This window comes from Mytilus galloprovincialis, chromosome 4 (genome assembly GCF_965363235.1).
Source record: "Mytilus galloprovincialis chromosome 4, xbMytGall1.hap1.1, whole genome shotgun sequence".
In the NCBI taxonomy this organism is placed as follows: Eukaryota; Metazoa; Mollusca; class Bivalvia; order Mytilida; family Mytilidae; genus Mytilus; species Mytilus galloprovincialis.
Window position 1 is genome coordinate 60864523 of NC_134841.1, and position 15660 is coordinate 60880182.

At 31.0% G+C, this 15660-nt stretch overlaps 1 protein-coding gene across 5 annotated transcripts in view; it reads left to right on the forward strand.

Annotated features, from left to right (window-relative positions):
• The window catches only part of LOC143072608 (cytosolic purine 5'-nucleotidase-like), a 49647-nt gene extending 35584 nt beyond the window's left edge, over positions 1-14063 (forward strand). For all 5 annotated transcript variants that reach the window (XM_076247640.1, XM_076247645.1, XM_076247644.1 and 2 more), the window contains 4 exons: positions 2174-2234; positions 3282-3339; positions 8691-8809; positions 9334-14063. In XM_076247640.1, the coding sequence (XP_076103755.1) occupies positions 2174-2234; positions 3282-3339; positions 8691-8809; positions 9334-9573 (478 nt within the window). In that variant the 3' untranslated portion in view covers positions 9574-14063. The remainder of the gene's footprint in view (positions 1-2173; positions 2235-3281; positions 3340-8690; positions 8810-9333) is intronic.
• Positions 14064-15660: the final 1597 nt, after the last annotated feature.

A 15660-nucleotide genomic window follows, 5' to 3' on the forward strand; every position in this document is an offset into this window, starting at 1 on the left:
ATTGCGCAATAGCAAGAAAATTTTCAATTGCACAGCTTTGCACAATAGCAAGAAATATTCAATGCACAGTATTGTCCCGTTTTCAAATTGGTCTACATTAAGGTCCAAAAGGTCAAAAATTAAACTTTGTTTGATTTCAACAAAATTGAATATATGGGGTTTTTCAATATGCTGAATCTAACCATGTATTTAGATTTTTAATATTTGGGCCTGGTTATCAAATTGGTCCACATTGAGGTCTAAAGGGTCTAAAATTTCATCAAAAATTGAATTCTTGAGGTTCTATTTATGATATGCTGAATCTAACCATGTATTTAGGTTTTGGATATTGGACCATAATAGGTAAATGTCCAATTTAAAATTTTTAAGTATAAGTTCTTAGACCACATTCATTCTCTGTCAGAAACCTATGTTGTGACAACTATTTAATCACAAGTCAAATTCAGAGCTGTATCAAGCTTAAATGTTGTGTCCATACCTGCCTCAACTATTCAGGGTTCAACCTCTGCGGTCATATAAAGCTGCGCCCTACGGATCATCTGGTTGGAACTATTACTTTGATTCAACTGGGCCACTCAAAAAAAAGAAAAAAAACTAATACTAAAAAAAGATGTGTTGTGAATGCCAATGAGACAACTCTTTACAAGAGACCAAATGACACAAAAATTAAGAACTCAACAATGAGCAAAGTCCATACCCCATAGTAAGCTATAAAAGGCCCAAAAATGACAAATGAAAACAATTCAAACAAGAAAACTAACAGCCTAGTTTATTGTCGAGCCTGCAACTTTTGTTGCAGAAAGCTCGACATAGGGATAGTGATCCGGCTGTGGCGGCGTTAGGTCACTTCTTAAAAGCTATATATTTTAGAAGGTGGAAGACCTGGATGCCTCATATTTTGTATATAGATGCCTCATGTTACGAAGTTTCCGTCAGTCAAATGTCCATTGTCCTTGACCTCATTTTCATGGTTCAGTGACCACTTGAAAAAAAGTTCAGATTTTTTGTAATGTTAAATTCTCTCTTACCGTAAGTAATAGGATAACTATATTTTGTATGTGCGTACCTTGCAAGGTCCTCATGCCCGTCAGACAGTTTTCTCTTGACCTCGACCTCAGTGAACAAGGTTAAGTTTTGGTGGTCAAGTCCATATCTCAGATACTATAAGTAATAGGTCTAGTATATTCGGTGTATGGAAGGACTGTAAGGTGTACATGTCCAACTGGTAGGTGTCATCTGACCTTGACCTCATTTTCATGGTTCAGTGGTTATAGTAAAGTTTTTGTGTTTTGGTCTGTTTTTCTCATACTTTATGCAATAGGTTTACTATATTTGTTGTATGGAATGATTGTAAGGTGTACATGTCTAGCGGGCAGATGTCATCTGACCTTGACCTCATTTTCATGGTTCAGTGGTTATAGTTAAGTTTTTGTGTTTTGGTCTGTTTTTCTCATACTTTATGCAATAGGTTTACTATATTTGTTGGATGGAATGATTGTAAGGTGTACAAGTCTAGCGGCAGATGTCATCTGACCTTGACCTCATTTTCATGGTTCAGTGGTCAAAGTTAAGTTTTTGAGTTTTGGTCTTTTTATCTAATACTATATGTCATAGGTCAACTATATTTGGTGTATGGAAATATTTTATGATCTATATGTCAGTCGCGCAGGTTTTATTTGACCTTGACCTGGTTTTCACGGTTCAACTTCATTGCTCAGTGTTAAGATTTTGGGTTTTGGTCTATTTTCTTAAACTATAAGCAATAGGCTCAACTATATTTGTCATGTTTGTTGTATGGAAGCATTGTTAGCTGTACATGTCTGCCTGGCATATGGTTCAACTGACCTTGACCTCATTTTCATGATTCATGTTAAGTTTATGTGACAGTCATAATAAAGCTTTATATTTAGGAGTATCAGCATAATATCAATGATTAGTAAAGAAGGCGAGACATTTCAGTGTGTGCACTCTTGTGCATAAAAATATGAACGAAAAACAAATATGTAACACAGTAACTAATGACAACCACTGAATAACAGGCTCAAGAATTGGGACAGGAACATACATACAAATGTGGCGGGTTTAGTACCTGTTAATGCCTTTTGTTCACATTTTATGTAGATTGCCTATGATATATACACATATTATATAATTTTATACATTTTATTTTTAGAAATTTAGACAGTAGTACTAGAGATGTACCAGACATATCAAAATACAAAAAGGAAATGATGGTAGGTGCTTCATTAAAAATTAAAAACAAACAAACAAAGAACACATAAAGGGAGATAATCATATCTGGTACATCTTGTGTGAAGAAGGGACATGCTTTGATTAAGCTGTTATTTTGTGCTTCACTCAATTTTGAAGCATTACTATGGAAGTTACATGCTAATAAGAAAAAAAAATTTAATTATGTACACACAAGATAATTACTAATGTAGTTTTGATTTATTGAAAACAAATCTGAAATTGATATGGTATCTCGTTTTAATGGATGAAGTAGACTCAAAAAAATATATGTTTACAAATGTTTGATTAATGAAATTGAGAAAAGAAATAAGGAATGTGTCAAAGAGATAACAACTCGACATATCATTATACAAAAAAGGAATTGATGGTAGATGCTCCTTTGGAAATTGAAAAACAAAACAGGACGTGTATAACAATGTATAAAGGGAGATAACTATAGCTGGTACATCTAATTTGAACTGGGGACACACTTTGATGAAGCTGTTATTTTGTGTTTCACTCCGCTTTGAAGAATTATCTTGGAAGTTTCATAACAGCTTTTACGCTAATCAGAAAAAACTATGTTTTAACTTATGTTAAGTGCATGGGAGATAATTACAAATTTATAATGCCCCACCTACGATAGTAGAGGGGCATTATGTTTTCTGGTCTGTGCGTCCATTTGTCCGTCCGTTCGTCCGTCCGTCTGTCCGTCCGTCCGTCTGTCTGTCCGTTCGTCCGTCTGTCCCGCTTCAGGTTAAAGTTTTTGGTCAAGGTAGTTTTTGATGAAGTTGAAGTCCAATCGACTTCAAACTTGGTACACATGTTCCCTATGATATGATCTTTCTAATTTTATTGCCAAATTAGAGATATTACTCCAATTTCACGGTCCAATGAACATAGAAAATGATAGTGCGAGTGGGGCATTTGTGTACTGAGGACACATTCTTGTTTTTAAATGATTTCAAACAAATCTGATCTTGATATAGTACCAAAATTTAAACTTACAAAGTAAAATTCATATTCTTTGTTCTTAATGTTATTTTTAGGAAACTGTCCACAAGTTAGATCTTTCATATGGAATGTTGGGGAGTATCTTCAGAAGTGGTAAGTGCATTTTAGTTTAGCTTTTGCTGTCAAATTTTGTTGTATATCTATAATTAACTGTGAGTTCATTATTAACCAATTTCTGGGATAAAGATGAACCACGAATTTCAATGTTCAAAGAAGTACAAAATTTCAAAAGGTTTTTAAACCGCCAAACTAAGAAATAATTTTCACCAAGTCTAAATAAAACTTTTCCTCACAAAATATTGAACCCACAAAAGAGAATGAATCCACACTACGAAGATGGCATAATTAGATAAATAATATTTTATTAATAGGGATATTTATTTTAGTAATTGATGATGACACCTAAATATTGTTTAGATAAAAGAAGTTTATGGCAGTTGCTATTGTTGTCAATTTTATCAAATTTTCAAGAGTTGTCCTTCTTACAACATACAGTTGTTATAACTTGCTCCTCCATTTTCCAGAAAGAATTAGAGAAGAGCACTGCATCTTCTTTTTTATACGACCGCAAAATTTGAAAAATTTTTCGTCTTATATTGCTATCACGTTGGCGTCGGCGTCGTCGTCGTCGTCGTCGTCGTCCGGCGTCCGAATACTTTTAGTTTTCGCACTCTAACTTTAGTAAAAGTGAATGGAAATCTATGAAATTTTAACACAAGGTTTATGACCACAAAAGGAAGGTTGGTATTGATTTTGGGAGTTTTGGTCCCAACATTTTAGGAATTAGGGGCCAAAAAGGGCCCAAATAAGCATTTTCTTGGTTTTCGCACTATAACTTTAGTTTAAGTTAATAGAAATCTATGAAATTTTGACACAAGGTTTATGACCACAAAAGAACGGTTGGGATTGATTTTGGGAGTTTAGGTTTCAAAAGTTTAGGAATTAGGGGCCAAAAAAGGGCCCAAATAAGCATTATTCTTGGTTTTCGCACAATAACTTTAGTTTAAGTAAATAGAAATCAATGAAATTTAAACACAATGTTAATGACTACAAAAGGAAGGTTGGTATTGATTTTGGGAGTTTAGGTCCCAACAGTTTAGGAATTAGGGGCCAAAAAGGGACTCAAATAAGCATTTTTCTTGGTTTTCGCACCATAACGTTAGTATAAGTAAATAGAAATCTATGAAATTTAAACACAAGGTTTATGACCATAAAAGGAAGGTTGGTAATGATTTTGGGAGTTTTGGTCCCAACAGAATAAGGGGCCCAAAGGGTCCAAAATTAAACTTTGTTTGATTTCATCAAAATTGAATAATTGGGGTTCTTTGATATGCCGAATCTAACTGTCATGACTGTGTATGTAGATTCTTAACCTTTGGTCCCGTTTTCAAATTGGTCTACATTAAGGTCCAAAGGGTCCAAAATTAAACTTAGTTTGATTTTGACAAAAAATGAATCAGTTAGGTTCTTTGATATGCTGAATCTAAAAATGTACTTAGATTCTTGATTATTGGCCCAGTTTTCAAGTTGGTCCAAATCGGGGTCCAAAATTAAACTTTGTTTGATTTCATCAAAAATTGAATAAATGGGGTTCTTTGATATACCAAATCTAACTGTGTATGTAGATTCTTCATTTTTGGTCCTGTTTTCAAATTGGTCTACACTAAAGTCCAAAGGGTCCAAAATTAAACTTAGTCTGATTTCAACAAAAATTGAAATCTTGGGGTTCTTTGATATGCTGAATCCAAAAATGTACTTAGATTTTTAATTATGGGCCCAGTTTTCAAGTTGGTCCAAATCAGGATCTAAAATTATTATATTAAGTATTGTACAATAGCAAGTCTTTTCAATTGCACAGTATTGCGCAATGGCAAGAAATATCTAATTGCACAATATTGTGAAATAGCAAATTTTTTTTTAATTAGAGTTATCTTTCTTTGTCCAGAATAGTAAGCAAGAAATATCTAATTGCAAAATATTGTGCAATAGCAAGATTTTTTTTTAATTGGAGTTATCTTTCTTTGTCCAGAATCAACTTAAATCTTTGTTATATACAATATACAATGTATATTCACTTTTTACTACCAACTGATAAATTATAATAAATAACATTCAGTGATAACAAGCAGTTTTTATACGACCGCAAAATTTGAAAAATTTTTCGTCGTATATTGCTATCACGTTGGCGTCGGCGTCGTCGTCGTCGTCGTCGTCGTCGTCCGGCTTCCGAATACTTTTAGTTTTCGCACTCTAACTTTAGTAAAAGTGAATGGAAATCTATGAAATTTTAACACAAGGTTTATGACCACAAAAGGAAGGTTGGTATTGATTTTGGGAGTTTTGGTCCCAACATTTTAGGAATTAGGGGCCAAAAAGGGCCCAAATAAGCATTTTCTTGGTTTTCGCACTATAACTTTAGTTTAAGTGAATAGAAATCTATGAAATTTTGACACAAGGTTTATGACCACAAAAGGAAGGTTGGGATTGATTTTGGGGGTTTTGGTTCTAACAGTTTAGGAATTAAGGGCCAAAAAAGGGCCCAAATAAGCATTATTCTTGGTTTTCGCACAATAACTTTAGTATAAGTAAATAGAAATCAATGAAATTTTAGCACAAGGTTTATGACCACAAAAGGAAGGTTGGGATTGATTTTTGGAGTTGAGGTCACAACAGTTTATGAATTAGGGGCCAAAAAGGGGCCCTATTAAGCATTATTTTTGGTTTTTGCACCATAACTTTAGTATAAGTAAATAGAAATCTATGAAATTTAAACACAAGGTTTATGACCATAAAAGGAAGGTTGGGTTTGATTTTGGGAGTTTTGGTCCTAACAGTTTAGGAATAAGGGGCCCAAAGGGTCCAAAATTGAACTTTGTGTGATTTCATCAAAAATTGAATAATTGGGGTTCTTTGATATGCCGAATCTACTTATGTATGTAGATTCTTAATTTTTGGTCCCGTTTTCAAATTGGTCTACATTAAGGTCCAAAGGGTCCAAAATTAAACTTAGTTTGATTTTAACAAAAATTGAATCCTTGGGGTTCTTTGATATGCTGAATTTAAAAATGTACTTAGATTTTTAATTATTGGCCTAGTTTTCAAGTTGGTCCAAATGGGGGTCCAAAATTAAACTTTGTTTGATTTCTTCAAAAATTGAATAAATGGGTTCTTTGATATGCCAAATCTAACTGTGTATGTAGATTCTTAATTTTTGGTCCAGTTTTCAAATTGGTCTACATTAAGGTCCAAAGGGTCCAAATTAAACTAAGTTTGATTTTAACAAAAATTAAATTCTTGGGCTTATTTGATATGCTTTATCTAAATATGTACTTTGATTTTTGATTATGGGCCCAGTTTTCAAGTTGGTCCAAATCAGGATTCCATATCAAGTATTGTGCAATAGCAAGAAATTTTCAATTGCACAGTATTGCACAATAGCAAGAAATATCTAATTGCACAATATTGTGCAATAGCAATTAATTTTCAATTGGAGTTATCTTTCTTTGTATAGAATAGTAGTTGATAATATATGTTGGAAATTTGCCAGACATGACTATGATGTCATTTTCTATTTTTATTTGCCAATAACTTTATGTAAATAACTTCATTGGAAATTTGCCAATATAAAATGTTGCTGATGAAGCTTTTTTTCCTTATCTTATCTAAAATGTTTTAGATAATGTATGTTGGAAATTTGCCAGACATGACTATGATGTCATTTTCTATTTTTATTTGCCAATAACTTTATGTAAATAACTTCATTGGAAATTTGCCAATATAAAATGTTGCTGATGAAGTTTTTTTTATTGTTTTATACAATAAACAATGTATATTCACTTTTACTACCAACCAATCTTTACCATTCAGTGATAACAAGCACTTTATTTTACATTTTAATATTTTATGATGTATTTAAAAGAGTAGTTATTGTTGCAAACTCCATTAGAAATTTGAATTGATATCAGTTTTGGAAAAAGGGAAACGGGGATGTGAAAAAAGGGGGGGGGTTAAATTTTTCTCATTTCAGATTTCATAAATAAAAAGAAAATTTCTTCAAACATTTTTTTGAGAGGATTAATATTCAACAGCATAGTGAATTGCTCAAAGGCAAAAAAAAACTTTTAAGTTCATTAGACCACATTCATTCTGTGTCAGAAACCTATGCTGTGTCAACTATTTAATTTTAGATTTAAATAAGAAGAAATTTTTAATTGATTTGTAAAATCTTGACATTTGTTTTGTGTAAAAAAAACCATGTAATGTCAAAAATTTGATCACAATCCAAATTCAGAGCTGTATCACGCTTGAATGTTTTGTCCATACTTGCCCCAACTGTTCAGGGTTCGACCTCTGCGGTCGTATAAAGCTGCGCCCTGCGGAGCACCTGGTTATAGATCAACATAATGGAGCTCCATTAAACTAAAACATACAAATGAACCAAAATTTTAAAACACACAAAACTAAAACTTACGCTCAAGGTTCCTGACTTCAGACAGAAGCAATAATGTGGCAGAGTTAAACATGCTCTGTGAGATCTCAACCCTCTCCTATACCTCTAGACAATGTGAAATAAACAAACACACAGCAATATGCACAGTTTTGTATGAATACAATACAGAATGCATGAGTTAAGAAAATTCAACATCTCAACTGCTTTAAAGTTTTCATTTGTGTGATTTGGAAACAATTAACATGAATTTGTTTGTTATTTACAAAAATTCTCATGTTTCTAGTGTTCGACCACATTAACTGGGTTTCCTTACCACACTTTGTAGCTGGACCATCAGTTTCTTATTATTTTGATGTTATTTTTATGAGTAGTACGATACTGGTGGTTGAGTAGTACAATACTGGTGGTTGAGTGGTGCAATAGTTTTGGGAATTTCTGTTATCCGTTTAATGTATTATAAATAGAATGCTGGTATTTTCCATGCAGTTAAGTTTATTCATAACTTTCACTACTCAAAGAGAATCCTTCAAAATGGCCTATGTAAGTGTTGAAACTGCACAAATAGCCTTAACTTTAAACATAAGTTCCTGAAGTAAACATAAATTTTGCATTTGACATTTCCAAATTGATTTACTTATACATTGTAATGACACAGTATATCAGCAACTCTTCTACGACTGGTTATTTACTCTATCCCCTCTCCCCCCCCCCCAAAAAAAAAAAGTTATAAAAAAACAAAAAACAAAACAAAATTAAACAAACACTCTAAATAAGAAAAAAATGAAAATAATCAAAACAAAAGTACCAAAAATAAAACAGATAAAAAAAAGAAGCAGTTTTAAAATTGTTTGGTGATGCATTTTTTGGTCTATGTAGATTAAACTGGACAATAAGCCAGTGTAATTATCATTATAGTGTATGATTTGCACTGATGGTGCTGATAACCATACCATACAAGTGTAATACAAAATATACCATATTTTATATATTCTAGGTTCTAGACAGACATTTTTCTCAGCTCAAGTACAGAGATATGCTGATTTATACACATCGAATCTACTAAGTCTTCTCCATTATCCATTTACATACATGTTCAGGGCACCATCTATGCTGGTAAGTTATAAACACTTTTCCTAACTATACATGTTCAGGGCACCATCTTAGTCTGCTTGTATTTGTCTACAACATGGTTCTTCCTGACCATCCCCAAATCTGCAACTCTGTGAATATGGAGGGTGTTTCACTAAACCTATACTGATTTTTCTACATGGCATAAACTTGTGCATCTGTAACTTTTTGGGGCTTTTCAATGGATTTTTTGTCTTCCATAAACATTTGTAGCTGAGTGTGATATGAGTTTTGCTTATTGTTAAAGAATGTGCTGCGACCTTTAATTACTTAAATCCATGTTATTAAGATTCTGTTGGATAGTTGTCGAATTGGAAATCATATCAAATCTTCAAACTTATTTTATTTGGAGACTGCAGGCACACCTCTTTTTCAATGGAGGACTCACACATTTTTTGTATGCATTGTTTAGTGTAGTAATTAATTGTTTTCCACAGTAGGGAATTACATCAATGGATATGGTGTTTAAGGTATGTTTCACTTTAAAACTTTTGTTTTGTTTTAAACAGATGCCTCATGAGTCAACAGTAGATCATGATCTTACTTATGCAGCGGAAGATGGTGACACAAGCCTTGGTTTAAGACAGCGACCTAAAGATTTTGACATTGAAACCCCAACGAAAATTATGAGACAGAATAATGTACCACATCTTCATGCAAATATGCCCTGCAAAGTGACACATTACCATGATGAAGATGAAGATTCAGATGAGGACTCTAGCAGTGCAATGAGTGATAAATCGGCTTAGATTTACTTAGATATAAACCAAATCAACCATTTTAGACTGACAAGACAAAAAGAAGAAATGATCAAGTGATTCTTTGGACTTATTGTTTTGCAATATTTGTTTCAATAAGTAACAAAGATAGAAGTTTATTTACATTTTGATGTGCCAGATTTCAATGTGGTCATGCCATTTAGGAATTAAGTGTATATTTCTTTACATTTTGATGTGGCAGATTTCAATGTGGTCATGTGGTTTACGAAGTGTACATTTATTTACATTTGGATGTGGCAGATTTCAATGTGGTCATGCAGTTTACGAAGTGTACATTTATTTACATTTTAATGTGGCAGGTTTCAATGTAGTCATGCCGTTTAGAAAGTATAATTTTAGTTTATAAATTGTTTCATTTTGAGACATGCCTTTTAGTAAGTGTACACTGCCATACATTTCACCATTGTAATATCGCATTATAGATTTTATGATTATTCAAATCTCATTTTATTGAGTACATATATTTACAAGTTAAGTACCATTTATGCCTTTTATTTTAAAAACGTTTTTTTTTGTGTGTTATCCTTAAAAGGAATAGTCAAATAATTATGTAATTTTATCTTTGTTTCATAATACCCTTTTGTTTGTATTCATGGTTGGATTCCTATCAAACAAGGCTTTGCTCATTGTTGAAGGCCGTACGGTGACCTATAGTTGTTAATGTCTGTGTCATTTTGGTCTTTTGTGGATAGTTGTCTCATTGGCAATCATACCACATCTTCTTTTTTATATTAACACAGAAGTATTCATGCTGTTAAAAGTTATTTTCAAGTTCAATGAATAAATCTAGATTTTTTTTTTTGAAAATAAAACAAAATAGTTTTTTTGAAAAAGCCAATGTTTTCTTATACATCTACCCCCTTAAATGTACTACTAAATTCCTTTTAAGTGATTTGGAATAAGATAAATGATACATTGACAAGATAATTCCTAATTATTCAAAGGAATTTAACTTTAATTTCATTTGAAAGGTTTTTTTTATTTCATTATCTGAAATATTAGAGTATCTTTATAATGAAAACTATATCTTTTTAAGGGAAGACATTTAAATAGATAGCCTTGCTTTCTACAATTAATTATGGTGATTTAAAGTAGATAAAATCTTTAATGTTTATTAAAAATGGAGAGTTTCTTTGGTTAAAAAAATCACATGTATATCTATACCTAATCAGAAGTAGATCTGCCTTTAAATGTTACTAACATTATTTAGTAAGTAGTGTTTGTATGTTAGTAGATATAGTATCATATCATTATATATAATTATGATATTATCGCAATTATGTGCAATGGATATTACCATATTGATTTTTACGCTGAATGAGTGTTGGGCAAAATAATCAAACTAATTAACTGACATTCAAGATGAGTTTTAAAGTTAAGCAATGGTGATTTTGAACAATCTTATTTGCATCATGGTATAAATGTATCACTAAACATGAAACATTATGTAATTAGAGTATTATAGCTTTGAAAGAATTGTAAAATGTAAGAAAGGTGTTCTGTTATCTTTGAACTTTTCTAAAAATACAGCCTTAAATTTCCTGTAGACATACTTTTTGGATTCATTAGTTTTCGTTGGATATCAATTTTCGTCGATTTCGTTGGTACATGTGAATGTTCAACGAATTACGAATTTTCCATTAGCTTGAATGCAGACTTTGGGAGAACCACGAGATTAAATGTCCACGAAAGTGTTAGTTTTTTTTTCAATCTACGAAAATTTGTACCCACGAAAATAAATGAATCCACAGTCATAGGTTAGAATGTAATTTGATTATACATGTGATTTCATATGGTGTTTTTTTAATTCAAATAAATGGAGTCATTTATTTCTACCCTGTCTCCGATTTTTTTACATGTTTATTTGGTGATTTGCTGTAAGGTTTAGAACACTGTAGACATGGTCCATTTCTTCTTTTCTAAATTTTTCATGTCAATCATCAATTGAGCTGTTATATATTTGATATCTTCTACTCCAAAATAGCATTTTTTTTGTTAAACAAAATACATTTGATTTAGAATTACTTGGAGGAACCAAATGAGAAAAAGATAAACCACATATTTTCTTTCCAAAAATTGAATAAAAAGAAAGAAAAAAATTGGTGTGGCCATAAATATTTGTGTATAATTTATTTTTAAGGGTTATTAAGGGGACAGACCTTGGTTCAGGGAGATAACTCTTTAAATCAGTTAAGCGTTTGTAAAAGTCAAGTTCATCAATGTAATTTAAGCATTTACCTGAAACAGATTGAAAATAATCTATGTAACCTAGAAGCTTAGAATATATTTTTGAAAATGGTTGACACAAACGTATTGATGATTCTAAGAGTTATTTCCCTTAACCTAGGTCTACCTCCTTAAATGTATAGTTTTATTTTTATTGTTAAGTGCTTGTTATTTATATTTGATTTTAAGCTTATTCATAATTGTTTAGTATCTTATATATTTTGTGTTATCTTGTTTTAAAGATAGATTTTAGTTTTATGCATATATATGTACCTGAGGGGGGATAGGACCTTTATCGGGACTCCGGGATCGTGTGTTTTTATGCTCGGGATTTCAGGATTGACCCTTTCAGGATCAGGGAATTTTTTTTTCGACTTGTGCGACTTCGGGATTTCGTGTTTTTAAGTCCGGGATTTCTGGATCTCGTGTTTTTAAGCCCGGGATTTCGGGATCAGGACCCCTCCTACCCCCTCTCATTCACGTTATATTTATTGTTGTCGTAATATATAATTATTTTATGCTTTGTTAGTTATCGTAGTTTTGTTAAGAAAATCAAAAAAGATGATGAATAGAATATGTATGCATGGCTTATTTAAATAGATAGTATTTAATAGATATAGTGTTCATAGTTAAAATTTCCTTTAGTCATATCCAAATTTCCCCTAAATGGTAACAATGCATATAGTTTTTTAATTTCATATATTAGACCACTGTTGGTGCCATAAATATATATTGATTGTCATTTTGTTATCACTTAAAAAAAAGACATCACATTTGACAAAAAAATGTGTCTTGGTAAATGGTCAAATTATAAGTTGTTAAAAAAATCTATTGTGTATGTTAATGATATTTTGCACAATTTGGAGGGTTGACCTCCTTTAACTGAACCTTAAGTGTTAATGATGGTGAAATATTGTAAATACAAACCCAAAAAAATTCTCTTGTTAATATGGCTGAACAAGAAACAGTTATTCCATTAAGAATTGCATGTTGCACTAACTAATTTCATCCTCATCTTTAGAATTGTAAAATATTTACAGCTCAAATTTTAATAGAATAACTGTTTCTGGTATCATAAAAAGAGCTAGGCCTTTAAATCATCAGCTGTTTCAATATATATTTTTTTTATTTATCATCATTCAGAGTCAAGTCTGTTGATTTAAAAATACATACATAATTTGTGAACATGTACTGGGTTGAAATGTAAACATCTTTTGTAAGATAGACAGTAGATACATGTATTTTACCAAAAAGGAATTATTCTCAAATTCTTTAAGTTGAAAGATTGCCTTAGTAAAACATTATTTTAAATTCATGAATCTCTACAAAGTTGACTGTGATGAACGGTGCCTTTTTAGAAGTGATTATTTACATAAAAGCAATGTGTCCTCAACCAATTAAAAGACTCTTTGTTTATGCTCAAAATGTTTTTGTTCTTTAAAAACTGATACACCGCATTTAGATAATGATGAAACTCCAATAACATTACTACATTGTATTCTTGTAAGTGTTTTACATTTTGATTTGTTTATTTTCAAACCATAACTGTTTGTATTTAACTTATATGTAAAAAAAAAAAGGGCCATTCTTAACCAAATTTATATTTGAGAACCACCTCACCAAAGAATGCAAATGGTGACTCATGGGTGGAAAGCCTTCACAGAATGAAAAGTTATAATCAAAATTACCCATAATTTCTACTTTTACCCATATATATATTATGTGAAATGTACTATGGTTATTTTAAAAAAGGGAGATAACCATGTAATCTGAAGTTCATTCCATTGTTAATATAAAGTCAAATTTCTTTTAAGTTCAGGCAGTATTTGATTACAGGTAATATGATGTACAAGTCAATCGTAAAATACCCAAAATGAAAATGTGAAAACTTTTCTGGTTAAATCAGATTTTTTTCTTTAAAGTTTATAACTGATATAAAGAGAAGTTTGCAGTTAGCCCTTAGTTTTTTTTTTGATAGACCTGTATAGATGAGGAAAAAAGAAATCCACATTTACCTAAACAAAACAAAACAAATAGTTTTGTAACATTTGTAATATTTATTTTAGACAAAAAAGATTTTTATAGTGGTGATTTTTAGTATATTTTGTATTTATTTTATTTTATGTTAATGTTATCATTAGGGACCATTCATGAATGTTTGTTAGAGAGATAAGTTATTGATATGAGTGTTGTCATTTTTAAAGGGAAAGAATATTAAAAAGTGCTTAAAACTATTTGTTTGTGTTTTTTATAATTTTTTTCACTTTTTAAAAAAAAATCATTTTTTTGTTTTTCTTGATAAATAGATATTCATCAGGTATGCCTAAAGGTTTAGTGTAGGCATAATTGGAATATCAAACATAATTCTGGAAAACAATGGAATATCAAATAGAACGAAATTCATAACAGTGTGGTCGACAGTAAAACGTTTATTAGTAATTGTACTGAAAAGTTTACCTTTAACTTGTTTGTCGTGGGCAATGATTTTATGCTCCCTCAGTCTATCGGAGGCCTTCAAGTGGGGATTTAAATAATCATTTGTTACAAATTTTGATACATAAAATGAAACTTTCTTTTCACAAATCATTTAAGGAATTTATTTTAAATAATTGTTATACCATCACTTACAACAGTTTCACTTTTAAGAATATTAATGTCCAGAGCTGATATCAATAAATAATAATAAAAAAAAAAGTTTATTCATGGTCAAAAAAAACAAAAAAACTTTTAAGTTAATAAGGACCCGCGTTATTTCAGAAAATATCTTATTGATTAAGAGAACAAAAACTTCTATGTTGTGATAATTTAAGAGTGGCCTTCTATTTATTCAATGCTAACCATGTGGGCTTTGTTTTTTTTTTATATACCATAAATCGATTCGTTCATTCAGATATTTGTCAGTTTGCCTTGGCTCTTCAAGTCCAACACACAACTTCTCACGAAATTGGTATTTTATAATATAAGACAACCTGAATCTTCTTTATTCAAATTTAAAACATACGAGATGGCAATTATGAAACAAAATAACTAAATTAAACTTACAGCAGAAGAAAGATAATGAACATCGCTTTTATAGTCTTCTAAATATCGAAGACGCGTGGTCTTTTTAAAAATGATGTAAATTTATAAAGGATACAACAAACAAAATAGTTCGAATATTTATATTGGAAAAAGTAATGGTGTGTAAATCATAACAATTATTTTATTTCAATGAAAATCAAACTGTTGAATTTTTTCCGCTGCGAGCAAATTTTTAATTTTGGTCGCATTTTGAAAATCAATAAATCTTGTATTCTTGTTGGAAGCTGCACTGTGTAGTTTATACCCGTTTTTTTCAATGCATGGGTAGGCATTATATTCGTGATTATTTTTGCCCGAGCGATATCGAAAAACTATTATAAAAAGTGTCCTAGTTCAGTGAAAATGTACGTCATACTTATTTCCTAAACAAATAAATAAACAAACATTAATTAACATACAACACTACCAAAGGACAGAGACTCCTTACTTGTATGATTTTGTAAAAAAATGCATCTTTTTAAAACAGTCGAAAACAAAATTGTCTGTCCAATGGAAAAGTCGAAGCCCAAAAAAGATGAACAGTGCATTATAGAAACATAGAAGCTGGTTGCAAAAGTTGACGACAAGATCTATTTTATAACTTGAGTATGGCCTAATACTATTAACCTGAAATAAATATATTTATAGCAATTCCCTTGATACGAAAGATCTACAAGTTGCCTTGGGCTTTTTTTTTCCTTTTTTTTTTTGCTCTTTGGTTGGGTTTTTGTCTCAATGACAATTCAATTTTCATTCTTATCATAGATATAA